The sequence below is a fragment of the Mobula hypostoma genome, chromosome 10 (assembly GCF_963921235.1).
Source record: "Mobula hypostoma chromosome 10, sMobHyp1.1, whole genome shotgun sequence".
NCBI classification, from domain to species: Eukaryota; Metazoa; Chordata; class Chondrichthyes; order Myliobatiformes; family Myliobatidae; genus Mobula; species Mobula hypostoma.
In genome coordinates this window covers 113,916,611-113,942,052 of record NC_086106.1, presented here as the reverse complement: position 1 = coordinate 113,942,052, position 25,442 = coordinate 113,916,611, and the positions used below count along the sequence as shown (strand labels likewise).

Below are 25,442 nucleotides of genomic sequence, written 5' to 3'. Positions count from 1 at the left end.
AGCTTTGGGCAAGGATAGGAGCAGATGGTATAGGAAAGTACTTAATTGGGCAGGTTGAATTATCATGTTATTAGGCTGGAACTCAGGAGTGTAAATTGGGAACAAATATTTTCATGGAAACATGGAGGTCTTTTAGGGAGCACTTTCTGGGAGTTCTGGATAGGTTTGTCCCACTGAGGCAGGGAAAGGATGGTAGGATGAAGGTACCATGGTTTCTCAAGAGCAGAAAACACCTGATCAAAAGGAAGAAGGAAACAAGGATCAAATAGGGTTCTTGAGCATATAAGTTTGCCAGGAAGATGCTTGCAAAGGGATTTTGGAGAACGTTGGTGAGTAAGATTAAGGAAAACTCCAAGGCATGCCGTGGAGTAGGAAGAGATAGGTAAGGTCCTTCTCGAATACTTTGCTTTGGTATTCACCTACGAGAAAGACCTTGATGAAAGTGAGATCAGCATAGAGTGGGCTAATATGCTGGAACTTTTGAGTTCAAGATTGTTTATTGCCATCTCCAGTACACTAGTGTAAAGACAAACAAAATAATTGTTACCCCAGATCAATGCAGCACAAATTAAAACACAATAAAATAAAGAATACAATAATAAAAATACAATAAATCTATGTGAATACATAGATAGCTTATATACATAGATTATTTGATGTCCATAAGGTGATGCAAGGCACAGGAGTATCTGTACATAAGGTGACTGACAGGAAACGATAAAATAATGATGCTTCGGAGCATGGAGGAGTGGGTTGGTAGGTGGAGGTGTTGATCAGCCTTATTGCTTGTGGAAAGTAACTGTTTATGAGTCTGGTGCTCCTGGCGTGGATGCTACATAGCCTCCTCCCTGATGGGAGTGGGATGAACCGTCCATGAGCAGAGTGGGTGGGATAATCAAAATGTTACTTGCCCTTTTCTGACATGTTTCTGCATATAACATTAGGATAGATAAGTCCCTGAGTCTGAACAGAATATATAGCAGGTTACTATGTGATATTGCTAAGCCTTTTTCTATTATCTTTGCATCCTCACTAGCCACAGGAATAATACCAGATGTTTGGAGGATGTTACTCCTTTGTTCAAGAAAAGTAATAGGGATAATTGTGGGAGTTATAAACCAGTGAGTCTTACATCAGTGTAGGGAAAACTATTGAAGAAGATTCTTAGAGACTGGATTTCCGGACATTTAGAGAAGTGCAGTCTACTGAGGGGTAGTCCACATTGCTTTGTGGGGAAAGGGCTTGTCTCAAGAGCCTGATTGACTTCATCAAGGAAGTGACCAAACAAATTGATGAAGGTAGAGCAGTGGATGCGGTGTATATGGATTGTTGTAAGGCTTGTGCACAGAAGGCAGAGTGTGGTAGTAGACGGAACTTGTTCTACCTGGAGGTCTGCAATAAGTGGTGCTCTACAATGATCTGTTGTGGGCTCCTGCTCATTATGATTTTCAGAAATGACTCAGATGAGCATGTGGATGAGTGAGTAATTAAGTGTGCAGATGACATGAAGGTTGAAGGTGTTGTGGATATTGTATAAGGTTATCATAGGGTACAATGGGACATTGATAGGATGCAAAGGTGGTCTAAGAACTGGCAGATGGATTTCAATCTGGAGAAGTGTGAAGAGATACACATTGGAAGGTCAAACTTGAAGGAAGAGTACAAGGTAACTAGCAAGGTTCTTAGCAGTGTGGAGAAACTGAGGAATCTTGGGGTCCATGTCCTTAGATCCCTCAGATTTGCCATGCAAATTGATAGGGTGGTTAAGGCGTATGTTACGTGGGTTTCCATTAATAAGAGGACTGAGATCAAAAGCCATGAGGTAATGTTGCAGCTCTATAAAACAGTAGTTGAAAGGAAGGAAGTGGAAGTTTTAGAGAGAGTGCAGAGGAGATTTACCAGGATGCTGCCTGGATTAGAGAACATGTTTTATCAGGAAAAGTTGAGTGAGCTCGAGCTTTCTTCTTTGGAACAGTGGAGAGGTGACTTGATAGAGGTGTATTAGATGACAAGAGACGTAGGGGTGATGGAAAGACATACTTCTGGGACATTTAAGAGACTCTTAGGTAAGCACATGGATGAAAGAGAATGGAAGAGTATGTGGCAGGGAAGGGTTAAATTGATCTTGGAGTAGGGTAAGATATGTCCAACACCTTCAGATGCAGCTGCCAAGGGATAATGTGGAGATGATGAAGAAGCTAGTGACCGATCCCTGTGGAATCCGAAAGTGCAGAACAAACAACCTTTTCTGCCTTTGCTTAGCTCCCATTGGATGGTGTAAGAATAGAGCAGAGCACCTCTAAAGTGGATGATGCAGATGAGACACTGGAAGAACATGGTGCGATCAATTGTGTCAAAGACTATGAGAAAGCAAAGATGAAAAAGGAAAATGTGCAGCAGTGACAGTCCCAGAGGATTTCACTTGTGACTTCAGTGCAATGCTGGGTGTGAAATCCAACTGGACAGATTTAGATATGTAGTTGTGAGCGAGGATTTTTTTTTTTGGGAGGTGACAATAAATTCGAGGTCACACCTCACTTTTCTTTTAAAAATAGAATACCCAGAATTGTGCTCTGTATTGCAAATGTAAATCCACCAAAAATCCATAGACAACTTGTTTTGACATATTGTAAAACGCTCTTTAAATAAATCCCAGCGCATGATTAGTTTCATTCAGAACCACTTCACATTGAATGAGATTTCGGTGAATGATCGAGAAAACACATAGATATGGACCTTCCTGTGTACCAGATCCTTTGCCATATTATATATGCATTCATAGCTCAATCATATGTAGCCTTGTACCTGTATTTCAATCTATCGGTCGACCTTTAGCCCATTTTAAGGGTTCCCGGTGGGTGCTCTGTTGGACCAATCGCTTGCTCATAGTTAATGTTGCCCGCATATCTATCATATGTGTGTAGAAGAATAATTCTCATGTATATGAATAAAGCGGGTAATTACTCGGACGTGTGCTGAGAGCTCACACAAATCTCTCTCTGTCATCACTCCTCCTTCCATCGTCCACCCCCTCTCATACCCCCCGCCACCACTTCCCCATCGTCCTCAACTGTTGCCGAGCTAAACCTTACTTTAAAATAAAACGTGGATCTTGAAAATGTGAGAGAGAGGGGAAGAGAGAGAGAGAGAGAGAGACAGAAAGGCAGATTGCAAGTGTGGATGTGTCTGCGTGGGGGGGTTATGATGTGAGTGTCTGCCTGGTGTATGTGTGTGAGAGAGAGAGAGATAAAGATAGGGAGAGAGAGCGAGAGAGAGAGGGAGGGAGAGAGAGAGAGAGAGAGAGAGAGAGAGCGAGAGAGAGATGACTGCGAGTGAATGGCTCAGTCAGTTCGGCTCTCTCTGAATGGCTCTGTCAATTTCCCCGAGTCCGAGCAGAGCGCAGGCGCCGGGACCTACCCAAACATCTCAAGGTGTACTCATCGCGTTGAAGATGGCGACAATTTGAGGTTGGAAGGTTGGGGGGGGGGGGTTAGTGATGGCCGAGGGGAGGGAAAGAGAGAGAGAGTAGAGGGCGAGTGAGGAGAAAGCAACAGGGGTCAAAGCACGAGGATGATACCCCAGGATCAGGACAAGGACACCGGCGGAGGCAGGCAGAGGGGAGAAAAAACGATGATCGCGGTGTATTCCTAAAGGATCGTGCTCCTCGCACTAATAGTGGGTGCGCGTTGGACATTTTTTGAAATCTATCAGGTAGCCTGCAATTTGGGGAAAGGGAGGGGTGGAGAAAAGGGAGTCTATCCATAGTGGGAGTGGAGAGAGAGAGAGAGAGAGAGAGAGGGGAGAAGGAGGATTTATTTATTTATTTAATTACCAAAAACATCTCCCTTTTTGTTTTTGTCCAGATGGAGGATGCATTCTCCAACAAAATGCAATGGATTATTTTTGACCAGGAGATGAGGGGCAATTTGCGCCCCTCTTTTGCAACTCACCACACAGCCATACTGCAAAAGTGACATTGGGAATTAGGAGAAATTGGAAAGCCACCCTATTTCCCCACCTTTTTCCCCCCTCCAAAATATGATCAGGGGTGCTTGGATGTGTAATGCCGTCTTGAAAATCTGTTTTGCACCCACAGCGAACGAGAAACCCTGCGTCGATACACAGAGGGCAGAGAGATGGCCAATGTCTTTAGCGTCTCGGCTTATTTTCGCCCTGGTCTTGTCTGATTATTTTTGCACTTGTGCTGGTGCGAGATTGAGGAGCGGGGAAACGGCGGGGAGAATCTGGAGTGACCCCTCGGGGAGTCGTAACCTGGCCACATCACACGCGGGGGATCAGAGACAGGGGAGCGGTCACTGTGATCCCTCGCTAACCAATTTGACTGGACCTGTCGAAGACTTGGAATCAGTCTGTCGATTTCCCAAGGGTTTGGAACGCGCTTGCCTGTGGTCTTATTTCAGTCATTTTAGGCTCTCTTTTTGCCACTCTTACACCGTTGCTGATCTTTTGCGAGAATATGTCAACCCGAACGGGTTAAACTGCAGTTTGGATATGCGGATTAGAGATGATGGAGAGGCCCTGTCTGTCTGCAGCGAGTGTATCAGGGCTTATCAGATGGAGGACCAACATGCTCAGGAAAAATTTGAGGAATTCGAGTTACTGCTACACAAGTACATGGAATCGGGCTACTCGGTCAGATCTTGTCCAAGCGACTGTATGGTAAGGTTAAAATATTGAACTGTTGTTCGTTTCTTCATTTAAGATTTAGCCTTTTAAGGTAAAATGGTAGGATCTTTGGGGCAGTAAGATACGTCTTTTTGTCCACTGTTGTAATTTGCTTCTAAATCTTAGGATAGAGCTAAAGCCCTTACAGTGGAAAGTCAGAAACTGTCACAGGCAGGTAGCAGCCAGTTTGGATTTTACAAGGGAGAAGGGGGAGGGATTATACCTGGGGAGAAAGATAAAGACTTTCCATTGGAATGAGATCCTGGGAAAGAGGGCAAAGGAAGGCCTGTGACAGATGTTATTTAAGGTCGACTCTCAGGGTTTGAGTATGTCTGTGTGTGTAGGAAAAATAAGATGTGAAATCAAATTCTGTACAGAAATGCCTATAATATGGTTACAGAGATGGAAAAGGCTGAAAGTAAGAATAGATAACAATCTTTACTAAAGGTTTATTTTGATTTAACTTTTATGAAGTTCGTCTCCTTCACATGAGCAACCTATCAAATGTATAACACTAATGTTTGTGTTGCTTTCAACGTGATGGCATATTATTCTGTTTAGAAAAAGTGAATGGTGTGAGAAGTGTTGGCAAGTTATTGGGTTGCCAGCATCACAAATAGGACTCAGTTTAAAAAGCAGCAATGAAAACAATGAGTGCTGTACATAAAAACATAAATGGATTGTGAGCTGGTTCTGAACAGGTTGCTATGAAACTTTCTTTTTAAGCACTGTTTTTTTCTGATTTGTGATGTCAGCTGTGAGAAATAGGAAATGTGTTGCATGCAGATGTGATAGAGATGGGTCCTAGAACACAGCTGAGGAAAATGTATTGGTTTCTCCTTTGAGATGGAGGAGATAATTTCTTTAAAAGTTGAAATTACTGGGAAAATGCAAACTCAAGATATCAGTTATATTTTTCTAATTTTTTTTTCTTTCATTAATTAGCACCCATCTCAGATGGTCTGTTTTATCTAAAACTAGTTTTGTTACAGAATAGGCTAAGTGGCCGTAATCATCTGTACTGGAATTTGCTGCTACTAGACTTTCAGGATATGAATGACTTTGCAGAACTTGAACAGGGGAACATGTGGCAGAAAGAAGAGTAAAGTTTCTTTCAGCTGGTTGATGCATATTCACTTTGCGTGGCAGTATCCATGTTCTGTACAGTACAAGAGCACAAGATGTCCAAACAATGATCTGTAGGATCCTTTTGGTGAGCCAATACTGAACACCTGACAAAACTATGAAGAAAAGATAGATTGTGATGTTGCTCATCAGTCTCCAATGTCGATTCTTCACCATGTTTGTCACGTTGGAGTTCATGCCTTCCAGTAAACTTGCATGGCCGGGCTCACTTTATGAGCAGCTTTGAATGCCATACCTAAGGAGGGATGTTCTGGAATTGATGGGAATCTTGACGAGATTTACAAGAGGTATTTGATGGCTCAGGGCCTGTACATGCTGGAGATTACAAGAATGAGGAGAGATCTTTTTGAAACCTACCAGATACTGAAAGGCCTAGAAAGAGTGGATGTGGAATGGAGGTGTCTAATAGTGTACGATGAGAGGGCATAGCTCCAGAATATAAGGACATACAATTAGCACAGAGATGAGACGAGATTTCTTTAATTAGAAGGAAATGAATCTGTGGAATTCATTGCCACAGATGGCTGTTAAGTCTTTGGGTATATTTAAAGCAGAGGTTAATAGTTTCTTGATTAGTATGGGGAGAAGGCAGGATAATTGGGGTGAGATGGTAAGTACATCTGCCGTGATCAAATGGCCAATCATGGGGATCTCAAAGGTAAATTCTTTACACAGAAAGTGGTGGGCGTGTAGAATGCCCTGCCAGGTGTGGTGGTAGAGGCAGATATATTAATGCCAATTACAAAACTTTTAGACAGGCACATGAATCACATGGAGGGCTATATTGGAGGGAAGGATTAGATTGATCTTAGAGTAATTTAACTTTGTGCACCGAAGGGTCTGTATTGTGCTGTTGTTCTATGTAGACTGAATAGCCTAATTCTGCTCCTGTAGCTTACCATCTTTTGGATCCTATTTCCCCATCCACTCCCCTCTCACTAAAATACCTCCGCACCAAGTCAACCAGTACTTTTTTTAGAGCCTCACCAATGACTTGCATGTTTGTTACCAGCTCAAATCGTTTGGCTGCCCTTTTGATTCCATATGTGTTTGGAGCAATTCTGAGTTGATTGAAGTTGCAGAAATCTACAGGGGGTTGTGTGCCAGGTGCTGAAAAGCTTTCAGCTGAACTTAGTTCTTCTGCACAGAACATTTGATTCCAGGCAGGCATGCTTGTAGGGATTCCCCTTGAAGTGCAGCATGGCTGGCAATACAAGGTGATACACACCCGGCAAGGATGAGCAGTCTGTGTCTCTATTCATAGAGGGAAGGTGGCTGAAATGTGGTGTTCTAGAGGGATTTGGCATGGTGAGAGATTTTAATAAGAGAGAGTGCGGAGACAACGATTCCACTTGGGGAGAGGACATAACTGAATGTCAATATAAGATGGTTCACAAAGATACTTAACAAGGAATTATGAAGAAATCTAAGTTTATATAAATATACACACATATACACTCAGTGGCCACATTATTCACTTTATTAGTTACACTTGTACACCTGCTCATTAATGCAAATATCTAATCAGCCAATCACGTGGCAGCAACTCAATGCATAAAAGCATGCAGGCATGGTCAAGAGGTGCAGTTGTTGTTCAGACCAAACATCAGAATGGGGACGAAATGTGAACTAGCTGACTTTGACTGTGGAATGATTGTTGGTGTCAGATGGGGTGGTTTGAGTATCTCAGAAACTGCTGATCTCCTGGCATTTTCATGCACACCAATTTCTAGAGTTTACAGAGAATGATGTAAAAATAAATAAATAAATAAATAAATAAATAAATAAATAAATAGATAAATAGATAGATAAATAAATAAATAAATGAGAAGCTATTCTGTGGGCAAAAATATCTTGTTAATTAGAGAGGTCAGAGGAGAATGGTCAGACTAGTTTAAGCTGATAGGAAGGTGACAGTAACTCAAATAACATGTGTTACAACAGTGCAAGAGAGCATCTCTGAATGTAGAAAACTTCAAAGCTTGAAGTGGATTCACAGCAGCAGCAGAAGGCCTCACTGGGTTCCATTCCTGTGCCGAATAAAGCGGCTGCTGAGTGTAGATACATTTAAAGTGAAGTTGGACAATATATGAGAGATAAGGAACTCAAATGTTGGACTGATGAACTTACCAAATGAAAGATGGAAGGAGTATCAAGTAGAGCATGCATGTGCTGGCTGGACCAATTAGTTGTTTTTGTGTCTATCTCTGGTTAATCATTCCAAATAATTAACGGGGGCCATTGGGACTAGAGCAGAGTTCTTAAAGAAGAAGGGGAGGGTATCAAGGAGAAATGTCAGGCTGCATGCAGCATGATGTCTGGAAATATTTTCTCCTACCTGAACGTCGGCAAAGAACGGTATCTGAGGTATCTATGCTTCAGTCTGCTACCTGCTGCAGTCACAACTGCAGCATTAATGCAGGGCAGGGACTGCATTGGCAGAGGCTGTCCAGGTGTCAGGAGCAATGAATCTTTAATAACCTGACTCCGTTCAGGGTAGTCTTGAAGATATTTGCAACATCCCACACTAAGTGTCCACTAGATAAGGAAGATCAGTGATGTCCTGCATTAAGGAAGAATGAATGCATTTTATTACTTCTTGCCAGAAACCAACTGGCAAGGATCATTCACGTGTCTGCAGATATTTTCCCCATGGTGCCACTGATCGCAAACACATTGCTTTCGGTGCACAGCATGCAAGCCCTAGCAGACAGTGGAGCAATAAAGGACTGCTTTCCTTCAGCGTCAAGCTGGAATGTGACTAAGGATAGTGAATAATACGGGTCTGTGGCCAGCACTCTGGCAGCAGGCATGATGTCTTTATTCTGCAGCAGTGCACTGCACTAAGAGTCACTGGCAAACCAAATGGTAGCTAAAACAATGAAAAAGGTACATCCAGTGCCAATGTTGCTGAGGATTCTGGTGGATAACCTACACATACACTCAGTGGTCACTTTACTAGGTGCACCTGTACACCTGCTTGTTAATGCAAATATCTAAATAACCATTCGTGTGGCAGCAACTCAATACACAAGAGCATGCCAGCCTGGTCAAGAGGTTCAGTTGTTGTTTAGACCAAACTTCAGAATGGGAAAGAAACCAAGATCCAAGGATCAGCTACATACATGTACATGTATTAGGAATTTGCTGTGGTGTATTGGCACGATGTACAACAGAAAACAATAGCATGCAACAATTATAAGAATAAAGAATGATATAAAAATAAACTTAGAGGTTAAAGTACAGATATTGAATGAAATGTGCATAAATACATAAATACAGTATGTATTTGCAACGTAAACAACATTATAAAAAGTGGTTTAAAGTGTTTACAATGCAGTGCAGTGACTGAGGCAATACACGGAGGGGGTGGGAGCTAACTAGAATGATTGATCAGATTAACTGCTGGGGGAAGAAACTATAAAGATGGCCTGAAATTTTTCTTTTAATAGCCCCATAGCACTTTAAATTGTCATTAAATTTTGTCCCTAATTAATCAAATGTGTTACCAAACCATGATTTACATTGATACAGATGCAAAACACTGATCGTGATCATCAAACTCTTGCTTTAAGTCTGTTTTTGATTAATACCTGGCTAAAAATACATGATGTTCTCAAGCAAGGAACAAATGGAACGACCTAAGCTGATGAGCACAGGTGATGAAATGATCCCATGGAGCTTAGTTAACTTCATCGGATATTGTAAAATGTGCTTGTATTGATATAATGATTGTCATTTTTCCTTTCAGAATGTGAGTTAAGTCATTTTAAAGTGTGGTCAGGGTTGTAGCATCACTTAGCTAGCTGCATGGAAGGGTGGGTCTTAGAGGGGTGTGGGCCGAACACAAGAAATTGGGGCTAGCTGGGTGGGCACCATGGTCAGTGTAGACTTGTTGAGCTAAGGGGCCTAGATCTGTGCTGTCTTATTCTGTGATTAATTTAGGAAAATGTAATCAAAGTGACTTTGACTGTGGAATGATTGTTGGTGCTTGACAGAATGGTTTGTGTATCTCAGTAACTGCTGATCTGGGATTTTCAACGTACAATATTTTCTACAGCATGGTGTGATAAGGCAGAACCATTCAATGAGTTCTGTGAGTGAAAGCGCCTTGTTAATGAGAGAGTTCAGTGGACAATGGCCAGACTGGTTTAAGCTGACAGGAAGGTGACAGTAGCTTAAATAACCACGTGTTACAACTGTGGTGTGCAGAAGAGCATCTCTGAATTTAAACCATGCCAAACCTTGAAGTGGATGGGCTACAGCTGTCAAAGACCACAAATATACACTCAGTGGCAACTTTATTAGGTACAGGAGCTGTGCTTGTGGGAAGCATGCCTTCTGTACCTATAACCAGCTGAAGAATGCCTCTCTTTCCCTGACTTGCTGAGGGACGTTTCTGCTGCCTACTCTGTCCTGAACGAGCCTTTCAATTCATGTTAGTCTGCTCCATGATCCATTACTCACATGAAGAGGGCAGAACCCTGTCAATTAGCAGCTGCAGGAGAGAAGGAGGAGGAGAAAAAGACAGTGGGGGTCAACAAGAGGAATGCCGTCTGTCAGGATTGTCCATGAAGAACACATCCAAGTAAAATATAGCACACTTACTGTCCTTTCCTTCCCTACGTCTAAAGATCGTTTCATCATCAGAACTTCAGAGGTATTTACAGCCCAGAAGGATTCCATTTGGCCTAACCTGTTCATGTTCTCTAAAAAAAAAGTTGCTCCAGGTAATTTCATTCTTTACCTTTTGGTCTTATGGCAGTAGGGTCACAGTCCTTGAAAGTCCATTTTTCTTCAATTCTCACCTCATCCCTCGACAACCTTGAATGTATGTATTAGTTATTTTGAGGAGTAAGTCTTGCTTTCACTGTATTTAGACCTCTCATAATTTTATATAAATCTCCCCTTAAGCACTCTGCTCTGAAAAAAATAACTCTCCAAGGCAATCTTTTCGAATAAGCAAATAGCCCAACCAATATATCCGTAACATCGTTGTAAATGTATTCTATAGTGTCCTTGGTGCAATCACATTTTTCTATGACCTGAAGCGATCCTCTAACTGTGGTCAGATCATTATTTGCATAGTTCTAGTCTAACCACTATGCTTTTATATTCCGAGCCTCACTATATTAGGCAAGCATCTATTGTCTTGGTACCTACCCTTGCATTCTTATGTTTCCTATAGTGGAGAGTCTAGGACCAAAGGGCACAGTCTCATTCTCAGAATATAAGATCAAAGATGAGGAACAGTTTCTTTAGCCAGAGGATGGTGAAGGAGAATGGGGTTGAAAGGGATAATAAATCAGCCATGATGGAATGGCAGAGAAGACTCGATGGGCCAAATGTCCTAATTCCGTTCCTATTCTTATGATCTTATCTTTCTTTGACTAACTTGCCCTGCTACCTCCAAGGATAAACTTTATTCCTTTGAATTATCCCATTATTTATTTTTTCCTTTGAAGTATCCAATTATTTACTGTCTATTTCTTGTTTCCCTCCCCAGAAGCATTACTTTTCATTTTCTACGCTGTGCTTTCTGCCACTTTTCTCCTACTTGACCATTTCATGGACAGCTAGCGAATACCTGCATCTTTTTCACTATCAACCACCATGTACATTTTTTATTGTATGTCCAAACTTTCTTATCACATTTCATACAATTATTTCTGAATCCTTTCACCATACGATGAACAGATGATAATTCAGCTATAAGTCTGATTATCCTGCAAAATCTGACTCTTATCTCTGAAACACCTTTGAAATATTACCCTGTACCATTTGTGATTGAAATAATTCTAAGTTTACATGCCATTTCACATGAATTCCATGGGTTTTACTTTATGTATACCATCATCTGGGACCATGCCAAATGGCCAGATGACATGCCCGTAGACCACATCAAGTACATTGCCATTTTCAGGCCTCCTTTTAAACACCTCAGAATTTTAAACTTAAGTCAGTTAGACACATCCTTCACGTAACAAAATCACGCTAATTCTCATTGTTAACTTGGCCCTTTCTAGATAATAATTACTGTTCTACGTCAAAACATTTTCTAAATATTCGTCCATCACCATTGCTATGATCTCCATTCCTTCCCTTAAGAGCCCGAGGTATATTTTATCTGGACCTGGCGATTTACTATTAAAGATTCTTAATTCCTTGATACCTCCCTTTTTCTAGTAATTGACTTACTCTTTAATTGCAATGTTTGTATTGTGCTGCCTTATCTGTCAAGTAATGCAAACTGTTCAAGCAGAATATTCCCTTTTTTTTGCCTCACAATCAGGTTTTATTTTCAGTTTATGATAAACATGTCTCTTTATTATTCACTTTACCTTGATTCTTTGATTTATTTTTCCAGGCTTTTTTTGTGCATTCTCTTTGCTTGCTAACTCCCTATTGAATTTCACCCTGGCACATTTTATAATCTCCTAGGGTTTTGCAGATTTGCACTCTCAGTTCCTGACATAAACTTCATTTTTTTTTATCCTCCCAAGTACACCTTACTAGAAAAACTCATCATCATTTTTACTGGTGACATTAGTGCACAACTCTTCACCATCTCCCCTTTGAATGCCTCCCACAGAGATTGGTTTGCCTTCAACAAGATATTTCTAGATCAGCTTGTCACATTACAGCCTCATAAAGTTTCCTGACTCCAAATAAGAACTTTTACTGTTTACCAACTGATCTGTTCTTCTACAACTATGCTAAATCTAACTGAAGACCACCCAAGTACTCTTCTACTGATGCTCTTCCAAGTGCAGATTTTATTGTTTCTTTTTTGAAAACTTTCAGTGCTGCCTCCTTTACTATGTGTCAAGCAGTAATTCAAAGAATTTTCTTCATTGCTCCTTAAGAGCTCTACCCCCATGATACATTTTCTCACCATTTCTGTCCCAGCTAGATTAGCCATACTTCTAATTATTGTTTTTTTTTTGGTATATCTCAGAACCTTTTTCTATATATTTGCTTCTGCATCTCTCTATGAACTTGTCATGGCCTACAAAAAGTTCAGAATGAGGGAAAATCTTATTGAAAACTATTGAATATTGAAAGGTCTGGACAGAGTGGATGTGGAGAGGATGTTTCCTACAGTAGGGGAGTCTAGGGCCAGAGGTTACAATCTCAGGATTGAGGGATCTTCCTTTAAAACAGAGGTGAGGTGCAGGTTGATGGGAGTAGGCAGTTTAAATGGTTTGGCATGCACTAGATGGGCTGAAGGGCCTGTTTCTGTACTGTATATTTTAAATCTCTATGAGGAGGAATTTCTTTAGCCAGAGGGTAGTGAATCTATGGAATTCATTGTCACAGACGGATGTGGAAGCCAAGTCATTGGGTATATTTAAAGAAGCAGTTAGGTTCTTGATTAGTAAGGGCGACAAAGGTTATGGGGAGAAGGCGGGCAAATAGGGTTGAGAGGGATAATAAATCAGCTATGATGAAATGGAGGAGCAGGTTCGATTGGTTGAATAGCCTAATTCTGCTCCTATGCCTTATGGTCTTATAACACATAGATGGACATGCAACTGCCCTATTTTTGGTTCCTTAATTTAATCCATATTTTAATATCTCTAAGCAGTATTTTCTACCAGAGCTAAAAGTTTTGAGTAAATATTGTTACCCACACCACTGTGTTACGTACAGTGCCTCTTTGTGTAAAACCCTATAACCAACAATCTTGAACTTCTAGTTGTCCTTTAAGTTAAAATTGTTTGTTTCCCTTTTTGAGCCTTTGTTTCCATGTCTTCCAAAGTACAACAATTTATCCCTGACTATTTATCAAGCTCCGACTCTCTCTCAACTAAAACTACTCTCAGGTTCCTATTCACTTGCTAAGATCGTTCAATTCTTAGCCATTGACACTAGGACATTTTCCAATGAGACTAAACACATGAGATTCCACTGGAAATCCGTAATAACAGGCACAAAATGCTGGAGGAGCTCAGCAGGTCAGGCGGCATCCATTGGCGGAAGAAACAATCAAGGAGTCATGGCCCAAAACCGCAACTCTTCTCCTTGGATGCTGAGTTCGTCCAATATTTTATGTGTGTAGTTGCAATGAGTCAATTGATCTTGGTTCTGTTGAGACTCAACCTATTTGGCTTACAGGATTTTCACCTTCCCAAGGATGTGTAACGTAAGGATCCAAATCCTCTGCTCCATCTCTCCAGCCATGGAGCAGGCCACGGTATGCTTCCATTTCTGTACTTACCAGGACATAGTGCAAACGGAATAGTAGAGATTACAACCTTTGATCCCTGAATTTTTCATCCGATTCCCAAATCTATCTAATCAGCCTTTATTTATTTAGGCTAGGACCTCTGACTTTTCTCCCTTCCTCCTCTATAATCTTCCTGATCCATGTACCATCCTGCAATCATGCCTGTGGCTTCAGAGCAGTCAGTCTTCCCACCCGACAATCAGATCCACTGCCACCATATCCCTCTTATGCTGCACTCTCTTCAGGGTCATCTCTCCCACCACACTGAACAGATCCACACCCATTCTGTCTTGGTCTCGGTCTTGAGGTCACCTCGCACATCTCTCCAATGGAAGAATAAAGAGCACTACAAAATAAACTTAACAAAACAAAATTATAAATTAAATCAAACTCTAAAATGCTGTCACAATTTTTTTTTTAACTCCCCACACAGTTCCACAATGCCCCTGTACAGTACAGCCACAGTGTCTTTCGTGTGATGACTGTCGAGAAGTGAAGCAGACTGCAGATAGTTCTGGAGGAGAACCATCTGCAGTGAGAGGGATCAGTTATAGACTACATGGTCTGGGCATGAGAGGCACCATCCTGATGTGGACAATTGACAAACAATAGCTAATGTGCTTATGGCACGGCGAAGGTAGGGGGACAATGATTCTTCTGAGGGAGGACAACATTTAATGCTTCCTGGAGATACTGTCACTTTCCTGGAGCAGTAGCTGACCATTCCTCAGCATTACACATAAAATGCTGGAGGAACTCAGCAGGTCAGATAGGATCTATGGAGGGAAATATATAGATAACGTTTTTGACCAAGATCTTATATCAGTATTAGAGATGCAGAAGGCAAAATAAGAAGGAGGGCATAGAAGAAGTACAAACTGGCATATGATAGGTGAGAAACACACACAAAATGCTGGAGGAACTCAGCAGGCCAGGCAGCATAGTGGAAAAAAGTACAGTCGACATTTCAGGCCGAAACCCTTCACATCACCTGTACTTTTTTTCCACAGCTGCTGCCTGGCCTGCTGGGCTCCTCCAGTATTTTGTGTGTGTGTTTTCCTTGGATTTGTAGCATCCGCAGATTTTCTCTTGTTCGTGAGACCAGCTGTGCAGGAAGTTGTGTGGGTGGGGGAGAGGGGATGTTATGAGGACCTGGGGGCTGATAGATGAAGGATGTAAAGGGTTGAAAAATAGGGAAACTGACAGGAGACTAAAGAGAAGGAGGAAGATGATGGGCTGGGTGAGGATGGGGGAGGAGAAGGATCACCAGAATGGGGAAAGAAAACAAAAAAGAAGTGGGCGGTGGCTGGGAAACAGGGAGAGGTGCTTACCTGAAGTTAGATAAATCGATGTTCATGCTGTTAGATGAGAGACTGCTCCCAGATGGAATATGCAGTCTTGCTCCTTCTACCTGCATTAGTCAGAGGAAAGATTGCTGGATGGATGTAAGAGTCTGTAAGTCCCTTTCCACACTGCACTTCTCATTTGCCCAGACTTGCCCGCAGCACTGTGATCATCCTCTGTAGATAGCACGCAGTTCTTCACTGTTGCCGTGGGCTTCATTGGAAGCTGCTTCTCAGCTGAGTCCTGGTGTGTGTGTGTAACAAGAGTTAGCGAATGCAACTGTGCTGGCTGATTACTAAATTCTGCTCAAAACACGGTGGCAGGCGCTGTGTTGGGCTTAGTGCTGGACTGCTGCACACCCCTTGTCAATGCAGACCACAGCATCCACTCCAACAGAGGGGAATTTGTTTTTTATTTATTTCCAGATACAGCATGGTAACAGGCCCTTATGCCCAACAAGCCCATGCAGTCCAGTTACACCCATGTGACCAGCTAGCCTGGTAACCCATACGTCTTTGGAATGAGGGAAACATAGAAACATAAAAAATAGGTGCAGGAGTAGGCCATTTGGCCCTTCGAGCCAGCACCACCATTCAGTATGATCATGGCTGATCACCCAACTCAGAACCCTGTACCTGCCTTCTCTCCATACCCCCTGATCCCTTTAGCCACAAGGGCCATATCTAACTCCCTCTTAAATATAGCCAATGAACTGGCCTCAACTGTTTCCTGTGGCAGAGAATTCCACAGATTCACCACTCCCTGTGTGAAGAACTTTTTCCTAATCTTGGTCCTAAAAGGCTTCCCCTTTATCCTCAAACTGTGACCCCTCGTTCTGGACTTCCCCAACATCGGGAATAATCTTCCTGCATCTAGCCTGTCCAATCCCTTTAGAATTTTATATGTTTCTAAAGAAAGTGGAAGAAATTGGATCACTCAGAAAAAAACCATGTGGTCACTGAGTTAACAGACACATTCCTTACAGATACCAGGTCGCTGGCGTTGTGCTAACCACTGTGCTCTGTGCCGTCCATAGTTTTTATCTGATCTATTTTTTTTATCCCCTCACTCTGGACTTTGAGCCCCTCAGAAATGGTGTTCCCAAAGTTTTAGATTACACCCATTGTGAATCAAGACCCAGACTGTTGATGAGGTTTTGAAACAGTGATGCTCTGAACTCACTTTGATTACTTTCCTGCTGTTCTTCGCTGCCGGCCTTGTTTACAGCACCCAGCTCAAAAAATATTTATTCATTTCTTTATTTAGAGGCACAGCCCAGGACAGACCTTTCCAGCCCTTTGAGTTGCACTGCCCAGCAACCCCTGCTTTAACTGCAAACAAACCATTTACAAGGACCAACTAACCTGCCAACCAGTACAAGTTTGGACTGTGGCAGGAAACTGGATTATTCAGAGAAAACCCATGCGTTCCAAGGAGGAGACATTCAGACTGCTTACAAACGCACATTTTGACAGAGGTGTAACCAAAAGATTTTTACTCCTCACGTATGTGAAGGACGTAAGTAATCAAGTCAATTCCACACTGTCAATTCAATTCAATTCAGATGACGTCAGAATTGAACTCTTAACTCTGATCAAAAACTATAATAGTGCTGTACTAACTGCTGCTTTACCGTGCAAAGAGACACAAGAGACTGCAGGGGTCTAGAACAACAGATAATCTGCTGGAGGAATTCAATGAGTCAAGCAACATTGGTGGGGGTAGGGAAAGGCATTGTTGATGTTTCAAGTTGCAAACCTGCATCAGGACTGAGTGGAGAAGGGAAATGGCCAGTATAAAGTGGAGGAGGGCAGAGCTGGTAGAGGAGCCCATTGCAATTGGTAGATCAAGGAGCGGTAGAATAATGATAGGCAGGTTAGTGCTAGGTAGTGGAGGGGTTCAAGGATGGAGCTGAGGAACAGTGGTTGGTGAGTGATAGATAGAGGTAGATAGATTGATAGAGAGAGAGAGAGAGCGCACGAGAGAGAGAGAGAATTGTTACTGAGAGGCAGATGAAGCAAGGAGGGGAAGGGTGTGTGAAGACTTGAGACAGCAGAGCTACTAGTTCTGGACTCCATTGAAAAGGTGAGAATGGGAACCATAGTCTGAGTCTAGGACCAAAGGGCACAGCCTCAGAATAGAGAAGAGGATGGATTTCTTTAGCCAGATAGTGGCGAGTTTGTGGAATTCATTGTCACAGATGTTTGTGGAGGCCAAGTCATTAGATATCTTTAGAGTGGAGTTTGATAAATACTTCATTACTAACAGCATCAAAGGTTATTGGGGAGAAGGCAGGAGAGCATGTGTGTGTGTGTGTGTGTGTGTGTGTGTGTGTGTGTGTATTGATGAGGGTGGGGTGGGGGTGGTATTTGAGGGAAAGGCGACAGAACTGGGAAGATGAGGTTGTGGTGTGTGGCAGAGTTTGACTGGAAGTTCCTCAACTTAACTGCCAGGTTGTGATAGATGTAGCATGTAAATCAGCAGAAAACTTGGGGTGAACGGGATGTGAAGTGGAAGGCTGGATGTGAAGATATGAACGTTGTTAGTAGCTTCAGTCTCGCCAAAGGCAATGTCCAACATCCTATTGCTAGCCAACAGAAACTCACTTGACTCCCTTCATTCTGTTCCCTGAGCATTAAAGATGAGGAAGAGATATTGCTGTGATCATCAATCAATCTGTTTGGTTGTCATGGCTTTTGTGGTGGAATGGCTGTCTGAAATAGGAGTGAGGTGTGCATCTGGAAGAGAAAATGTATGAGAAGGTATTTGGTGTAAGCCTGAATGGTAGAGACAGTTGTTTATCGAAAGGAAGTGTGAGGAATCAATCATTGACTGAGGCTGGTGCTGTTATTGCTCTCCAAGGTGAGGTTATTGAGTTTATTTTGTAACGCCACATCCTGCTTTTGACCTTCTCAACTATCTGTTTCTTCTGGCTTGTGACTTGTGCAGAAAGAATATCTCTCCTCCTCACCCCTTCTCCATCAAATCATGGGTTAAGGGTGGAAGGTGAAATGATGAAGGGGGTCCTGAGTCACTGATTGACCACTGGGTTGCCGAACATGTGAACATAAGGCATAGGAATATGGTATTTAGCCCATTGTGTGTGTGTGTTTTTTTAAATAGAAAACAAGCTATAAAATTTCTTGCAGTCTTTCTAGGACACCCTATGCTTCCTAGATTTGTATGGGATTTATACGCAGAATGCACTCTAGAGAGACCACAAATCCTGTGTGGATGAGCCTCTCAATGCAGTCACAGCCATCTGCTATTCTAGGGGTGAAGTCTACAACACAGAACTCAATCTGTGTTATCACTCTCTCCATATATTTACTTATTGCAGTTCTCTCCCATTATTGTGCATTAAGATGGGTTATGTAACTAAACACATCTCCATTGAGATTATGTTGGACTGTCTCACTTCCAACATGACGCTGCCTCATTCCCAGATTTTCAAGGTGATGTTTGCATCTGTAGCCATGAAAATAAGACAGCAGGCAATTTAATGAAAGACATAACCAATGATTTGGTTTGATATCAAGCAGGCGCTGTTCTACATTCAGGAAAATACAGCATTACATGGCTGATCCTTAGAAGTCAAATTTGTAGGCCAAGCATCATTATGTTATAGAATTGAACAGCTGGGAATTGGTATTGATCAGGGATATATCTTGCTAGTAACCTGTATTAAGCAATAACACTTAATGATAATTCAACCTGATGTTAGAGAGTTCAGTTAGTTAAGCATGCAAGTTTTGAAATGTATTGTGTGATCAGATGCAAGTTTGCTTTTATGATAGATTTTATAACCTCTCCCCAAATTTCTGTGTATTCAGTGACGCACAGCCTATTTTGCAAAGTATAAGGTCACATGAAAATAGGACCAGGAATAGGCCACTCAGTCCTTCTAGCTTTGCCCATCATTCAATTTGACCATTGTTGGTCTACGGTGGTCTTAACTCCTCTTCTGTGCTTGTTAGATCTTTCAAATATTTAACCATCACCACCTCAGATCTGTCTAGTGTCCTGACCTGCACCAGTCACAAGATCAGAGAACTCCTGAGAATCACTGGCCTCTGACAGAAGCAGTTTTGTGTGACAGGCTCTTCAGCCCAGCTTGTCTGTATTGTTCGGAGAGCTCAAAGATCAAAGTTCAAAGTAAATGTATTATCTAAGTACTTACAGGGAATAAATACAATAGAGTTTTACAAAAAAAACTATAAATGAACAAATACTGAGCAGCACCAATGCGCAAAAGAAGACAAACTTTATAAATAAAAATAATGCTGACAGCATGAATTGTAAAGAGTCCTTGAATGTGAGTCACAGGATCAGTTGAGAGCAGTGGTGGATGAAGTTATCCACAAAGAATCGGGACCCTAACGGTTGTAGGGTAATAGTTGTACTTGAACCTGGTGGTGTGGGACATCTAAGGCTCCTGTACCTCCAACCTTATGGTAGTGGCAAGGAGAGGGCATGATATGGATGGTGATAGTTAGTCCCATCTGCCCATATTTGCCCCATAGCTCTCTAAATCACTCTGATCCGTATACTTAACTAGATGGCTTTTAAATGTTGCTATGGTACTGACCTGATTAGCCCCTTACTTTGTAGCTCTGTCTACAAAATGTGAAAGAAATCTATGACAAAATTTGACAAAAGAACACTGAAACTTAAAAATCAACTTTGGGGTATGTGGGATGGTGCATTGATATTCACATTGGAGTATAATTAGTTGCATGAGGCTCAGTCCTCACTGACTTTTCCAACTGAAGTGCACATGAAACAGCAGGCTTTTCATGTGGTTGGCAAAATGTAATCCGTGCTGGGACCTCAACTTCTTACAATGAATATCGAGGAAAGTGCAAAAAAAAAGTATGGTCGCTAAGAATGCTGATGATGCAAAGACAAATCGAGAAGTTCTGAAGAGGCCGTGAAGGGCTAAAGCTGAAGAACATCTCTGAATGTGTAACACATGGAACCTTGAAGTGGATGGGCTACAGCAGCAGAAGTCTATCAACATGCACTCAGTGGCCACTTTATTAAGTACAGAATATCAGACCATTGCTGGGTCTCGACCCAAAGTGACAACCATCTCTTTGCCTCCATAGACACCACTTGACTCAGTGAATTCGGCCAGCAAATTGTTTTCAACAATATACAATATTGCCTGCTGATTGAAATAGGATATAGATGCATTGAAAGCAGTTCAGAGAAAGTTTGCAAGACTGATGCTTGAATGGGTGGGTTGTCTTCTGAGGAAAGGCTGGATTTTTATCCGCTGGAGATAGAAGAGTGAGCGGTGGTGTGACTGCAGGATCCTGACCTTGTGGATGTGGATAGGAACTCGGGATCGATGGATTTAAAAATAAAGAGTCATCTATTAAACATAGAGATGACGTGACTCATATTTCCTTTCAGAGGATCTTGATTCATTGGAGCTCAGATGCTGACCAAAATAGTCATTGCACAAGTTTAAGGCATGGTGACAGATTCTTGATAAGCAATGGGATAGGAGAATACCTGGATAGACACAAAGGGTACTTCATGTTATAGGCGGATCAAATGTGATTTTGTTGAATGAAGAAGCTGGCTTGAGGGACTGAGTGGCTCCTAATTTGTATGATTTTATGTTTGGCTGTAGGAAGACTTGGTAGTCCTCAGGTTTATAAAGAGACACAGAAATATTGTTGAATAACATAAATATGTAAATAGGCACCTCAGTAGCATAGTGATAAGCGTGATGCTATTACAGTCCGGGGCGTCAAAGTTCGAAGTTCAGTTCCGGCATCCCCTGTAAGCAAGTTTGTACGTTCCTTCCCTTGTGCATGGCTAGTTTCCTCTCACAGTCCAAAGACATGCTGGTTGGTAGGTTAATCGGTCATTGTAAATTGTCCTGTGATTGAGCTAGGGTTAAGTCAGTGGGTTGCTGGGCGGGTGTGGCTCACAGGGCCGAACGGTTCCATTCTACGCTGTATCTCTGAATAATTGTGTTCAAGAGACAAATACGAGGAAATCTGCAGATGCTGTGTGTGTTGCCTCAAGAGACAAATAAAACTACAATATATAGTTCTGGGGTGATAAAAGTTTATCTCAATTGTCCTTTCAAATATTTATACTTATAATATAATGGTTGGCTTGGAGTTGGAAAGTGGGTGGGTTGGGTGCTTTCCTTTCTAATTTTTCATTTTTAATACGGGTGACTTGCTCATTTGTTAAGACATGTATTATTGCTATTTTTGTCTGTATTGCAATGATCCTTCTATTCACACTATTGATTGTTTTTTCTTCTACGCTGTAGTTTATAGAAAATCATAAATAAAATATTTTTTAAAAAGAGACAAATAAATAGTTTATGGAAAGGGAGAGTACCAATCAATATGATAAAAAATAAGAGAGAAGGCTGATTTTAAAAAAATATATCAGAATATGGCTTGGAGGGATCTGGGTGTGTTTTGTTCTGTGTGTCTGCAGGTAGCTGTTAGTAGTTAGTCCCCTGTTGTACTCTAGACTTTGCAACAGCTTTCTGACTAATCCTATTCCAGCTATTTCCAAGTCTAATGTGGCCAGATAGTGGTTATAATGATGTCGGGAACTGGAAGATGGAAAATATAGTTGGAAGGGGGTGGGTCTGGTAATAGTATTGATTCAGCCTATGTCTGTACAGGATCTGAGGCTGGGAGCCACAGTACAGTGAAAGGAAACATGTTCAGAACTCAAGGGAGGAATACCAGAAGACCACTTGGGAATGGGGTACGGTAGCATAGTGATTATTATAATGCTATCACTGCACCAGCGACACAGGTTCAATTCCCACCACTGATCGCGAGGAGTCTGTACGTTCTCCCTATGACCACGTGAATTTTCTCCAGTTGCTCTGGTTTTCTCCCACATTCCAAAGATGAATGGGTTAATAGGTTCAAAGTTCAAAGTAAATTTATTATCAAAGTATGGGGTATGTTACCTATTAGTACTACCCTGAGATTCATTTTCTTGCAGATATTTATAGTAGTTATGATTATTATTTTGGTTATTATTTTAGATTATGAGAACATTCAGTCTTCTTTTACTGTCATTTAGAAATGCAACCATGCATTAAGAAATGATATAATGTTTCTCCGGAGTGATATCACAGAAAACAGGACAAACCAAAGACTAACACTGACAGGATCACATAATTATAACATATAGTTACAGCAATGCAAATCTGTACCATAATTTGATGAAGAACAAACCATGGGCACAGTAAAAAAAGTCTCAAAGTCCCCAAGTCGATCGACTCCTGAGTCCCCAATAGCAGGCGGTAAAAGGGAGAAACTCCCTGCCATAAACCTCCAGGCACCGTCAACTTGCTGATACCTTGGAAGCAGCCGACCACAGCCGACACTGAGTCCATCCGTCCAAAAACTCCGAGCTTCCGACCAGCCTTCCGATACAGCCTCCTGAGCGCCATCCTCTGCCTAGCGCCTTCGACCTCGCCCCGGCCAGTGAAACAAGCAAAGTCGAGGATTCGGGGCCTTCTGCTCCGGAGATTCCGGTTACCACACAATAGCAGCGGCAGCGAAGCGGGTATTTCAGAAGTTTTCCAGATGTTCCTCCGGACTTTCATGTCCATCTCCATCAGATCAGAATTGTGCACAGTCCCCTACTTGACAGATTACCGATATCATTCACCGTCGAGGCCGCGCGCACTGCCGTCGCGCCGCCATCTTCTCCTCCTCAATAGAGTCAATGAAAAACTACATACAAGCTAAGACGGACAAACGACTAACATGCAAGAGAAGGCAGATACTAAATACATACATACATACATAAATAATGAGAATATGAGATGTAGAGCCCTTGAAAGTGAATCCATAGGTTGTTGAATAAGTTCATTGTTGATGTGAGTAAAGTTATCCACAGTGGTTCAAGAACCTGATGGTTGAATTGTAATTTCTGAACTTGGTGGTGTAGGACCTAAGGTTCCTGTACCTCCCGTACCTTAAGACCATAAGACATAGAAGCAGAATTAGGCCATTTGGCCCACTGAGTCTATTCTGCCATTTGATCATGGCTGATTTATTTCCCCTCTCAATTTCATTCTTCAGCCTCTCTTCATGTCCTTTGCCACCTTTTCCTATAAAAAAAAGTACCACTGGGGCCCCAGAAGCAAATGAAAAGAACCAGGCCAGGTTTAGGCAAAGTTCTGGCCTCATTATCACTTCTAAATTTCTCTTAAGTTCCCTTCTTGAAACTTTTACCTATCTTTTACCCTCCATTTGCAAACTACCCCTCAGAGCTTTAGGTCACTATATCACTTCATTTGATACAGTGTTGAATTTTCTTCAGTAACACTCCCATGAAGCGCCTTGTTTCCCTGTCTGGTGGAGAGACAGGAGAGGCAGCAGTACCATCTCTGTTGTAGAGAGGACCAGTACTCAAGCCGCGAGGAAGCAGGCCAGCTGAGGAGGAGATGCTGGAGGTGGTGTAGCGTGGCAGCATGGCATCTGTGCTCGTCAGGTGGTGGTATCTCCTGTCGATGCTGCCCTCCAGTGTTAGATGGTTGGAATTACAGGTTGGACTGCCAGGAACCGTCAACTTGGGTGATGTCGTTCAGGATCTTGGACAAAAAATGTGCTTTCTTGCATGACTATGTTCTTTTTTTCTTCTTACTCATTATTTTGAAAGGGCATGCACTGCATGTTTTTCACCTTGGCCCTGGAGGAATGCTGTCTCGTTCAGCTGTATCCATGGTTTGAATGATAATTAAACTTGATTTGATTTGATTTTATTTGTGCCATTTTTATCCATTGTAGGTACTACGTAAACTTAGGTAGCCGATTTTTGAGATAGTACTGAGGAACAATGATTGTGGCAACTCACACAAAATGCTGGAGGAAATCAGCAGGCCAGACAGCATCTATGAAAAAGAGTAAACAGTTGACATTTCAGGCCAAGAACAATTGTGATTGTCTAGTTGTAAAATTGATTAAAATGGTTTAACTGTAACAGTTTGTGATTGGCTCGGTCAAAGAGAGTTACCAATGAGCAATGTCGGGCACTTGATTAACTGGGATATGATTGAAAACACTATTGTCCCAGAAACTGGGAATGAGTAAAGACATAAAGAGAAATAAACATGATTATAGTTCCAAAATTATAACAATTTTGTGATGTTAATTTTTGTTCTATACTATGCATGGCAATTAAAAGAATAGACCCCAACAATGAGTTTTCGGCTGAAACCCATTGACCAGATTTAGAAAATTTAAAAATAGACTCGGGGATGGTTGTGAATGACAGGAGAAACTAATCTAATTAAGAGTGTCTGATGATGCTAACAATGACTGCTTGATAACTGCTGGAATAATGTTGCTGCTTTGAAATCATCCCACATTTTTATTCTCTGTATTTTTACACCAACTGTGATTATTTTTTGGAGTGTTTCATTCAGTTTCAGACCCACTCTTCAGCAATAGGATGACTACCATCAGGGTCACAAGAACAGCCATAGTGAGTTTGGTATGAAATAGTTTCCAGTGAATTGACAGGAAATTATATTGCTGATTATTGCATTATTATTCAAATATATTGCAATTAAGGGTCATCGTGAGTTTCTCTGGCTGATGTAATTGTAGAGCTGCTTTGAACAATTATATTTACAATCAAATCTCTATTGATTATTAGAAATGATGAATAATATTTGGTACATGATACCATTCAATTGGCCGACAGCCACATTTGTCAACTTCTGGCTCCTTTGTAACAAGGGTTTATACCCATTTATTTATTGAGATAGAGCACAGAATCCGGCCCTTCAAGCTGTACTGCCCAGCAACCCCTGATTTAACCCCAGCCTAATCACAGGACAATTCACAATGACCTACCAACCAATACACCTTTGGACTGTGGGAGGAAACTGGAGCAGCTGAAGGAAACCCATACGGCCATGGGAGAACATACACACAATGGTGAGATAAGGTTAAAATAATAGTCAGTTGTAAATGTACAGAAAATAACCTTCCTTATGTTTTTAATACGGCCCACCAATGATTTG

The 25,442-nt window shown here is 41.7% G+C and overlaps 1 protein-coding gene across 1 annotated transcript in view; it reads left to right on the top strand.

Moving 5' to 3' along the window:
• Window positions 1–3,416: 3,416 nt before the first annotated feature.
• Window positions 3,417–25,442, top strand: part of LOC134353407 (NALCN channel auxiliary factor 1-like) — a 496,830-nt gene continuing 474,804 nt past the window's right edge. The window contains exons 1-2 of the mRNA XM_063061433.1: window positions 3,417–3,467; window positions 3,864–4,680. Of these exons, the coding sequence (XP_062917503.1) occupies window positions 4,039–4,680 (642 nt within the window). The 5' untranslated portion in view covers window positions 3,417–3,467; window positions 3,864–4,038. The remainder of the gene's footprint in view (window positions 3,468–3,863; window positions 4,681–25,442) is intronic.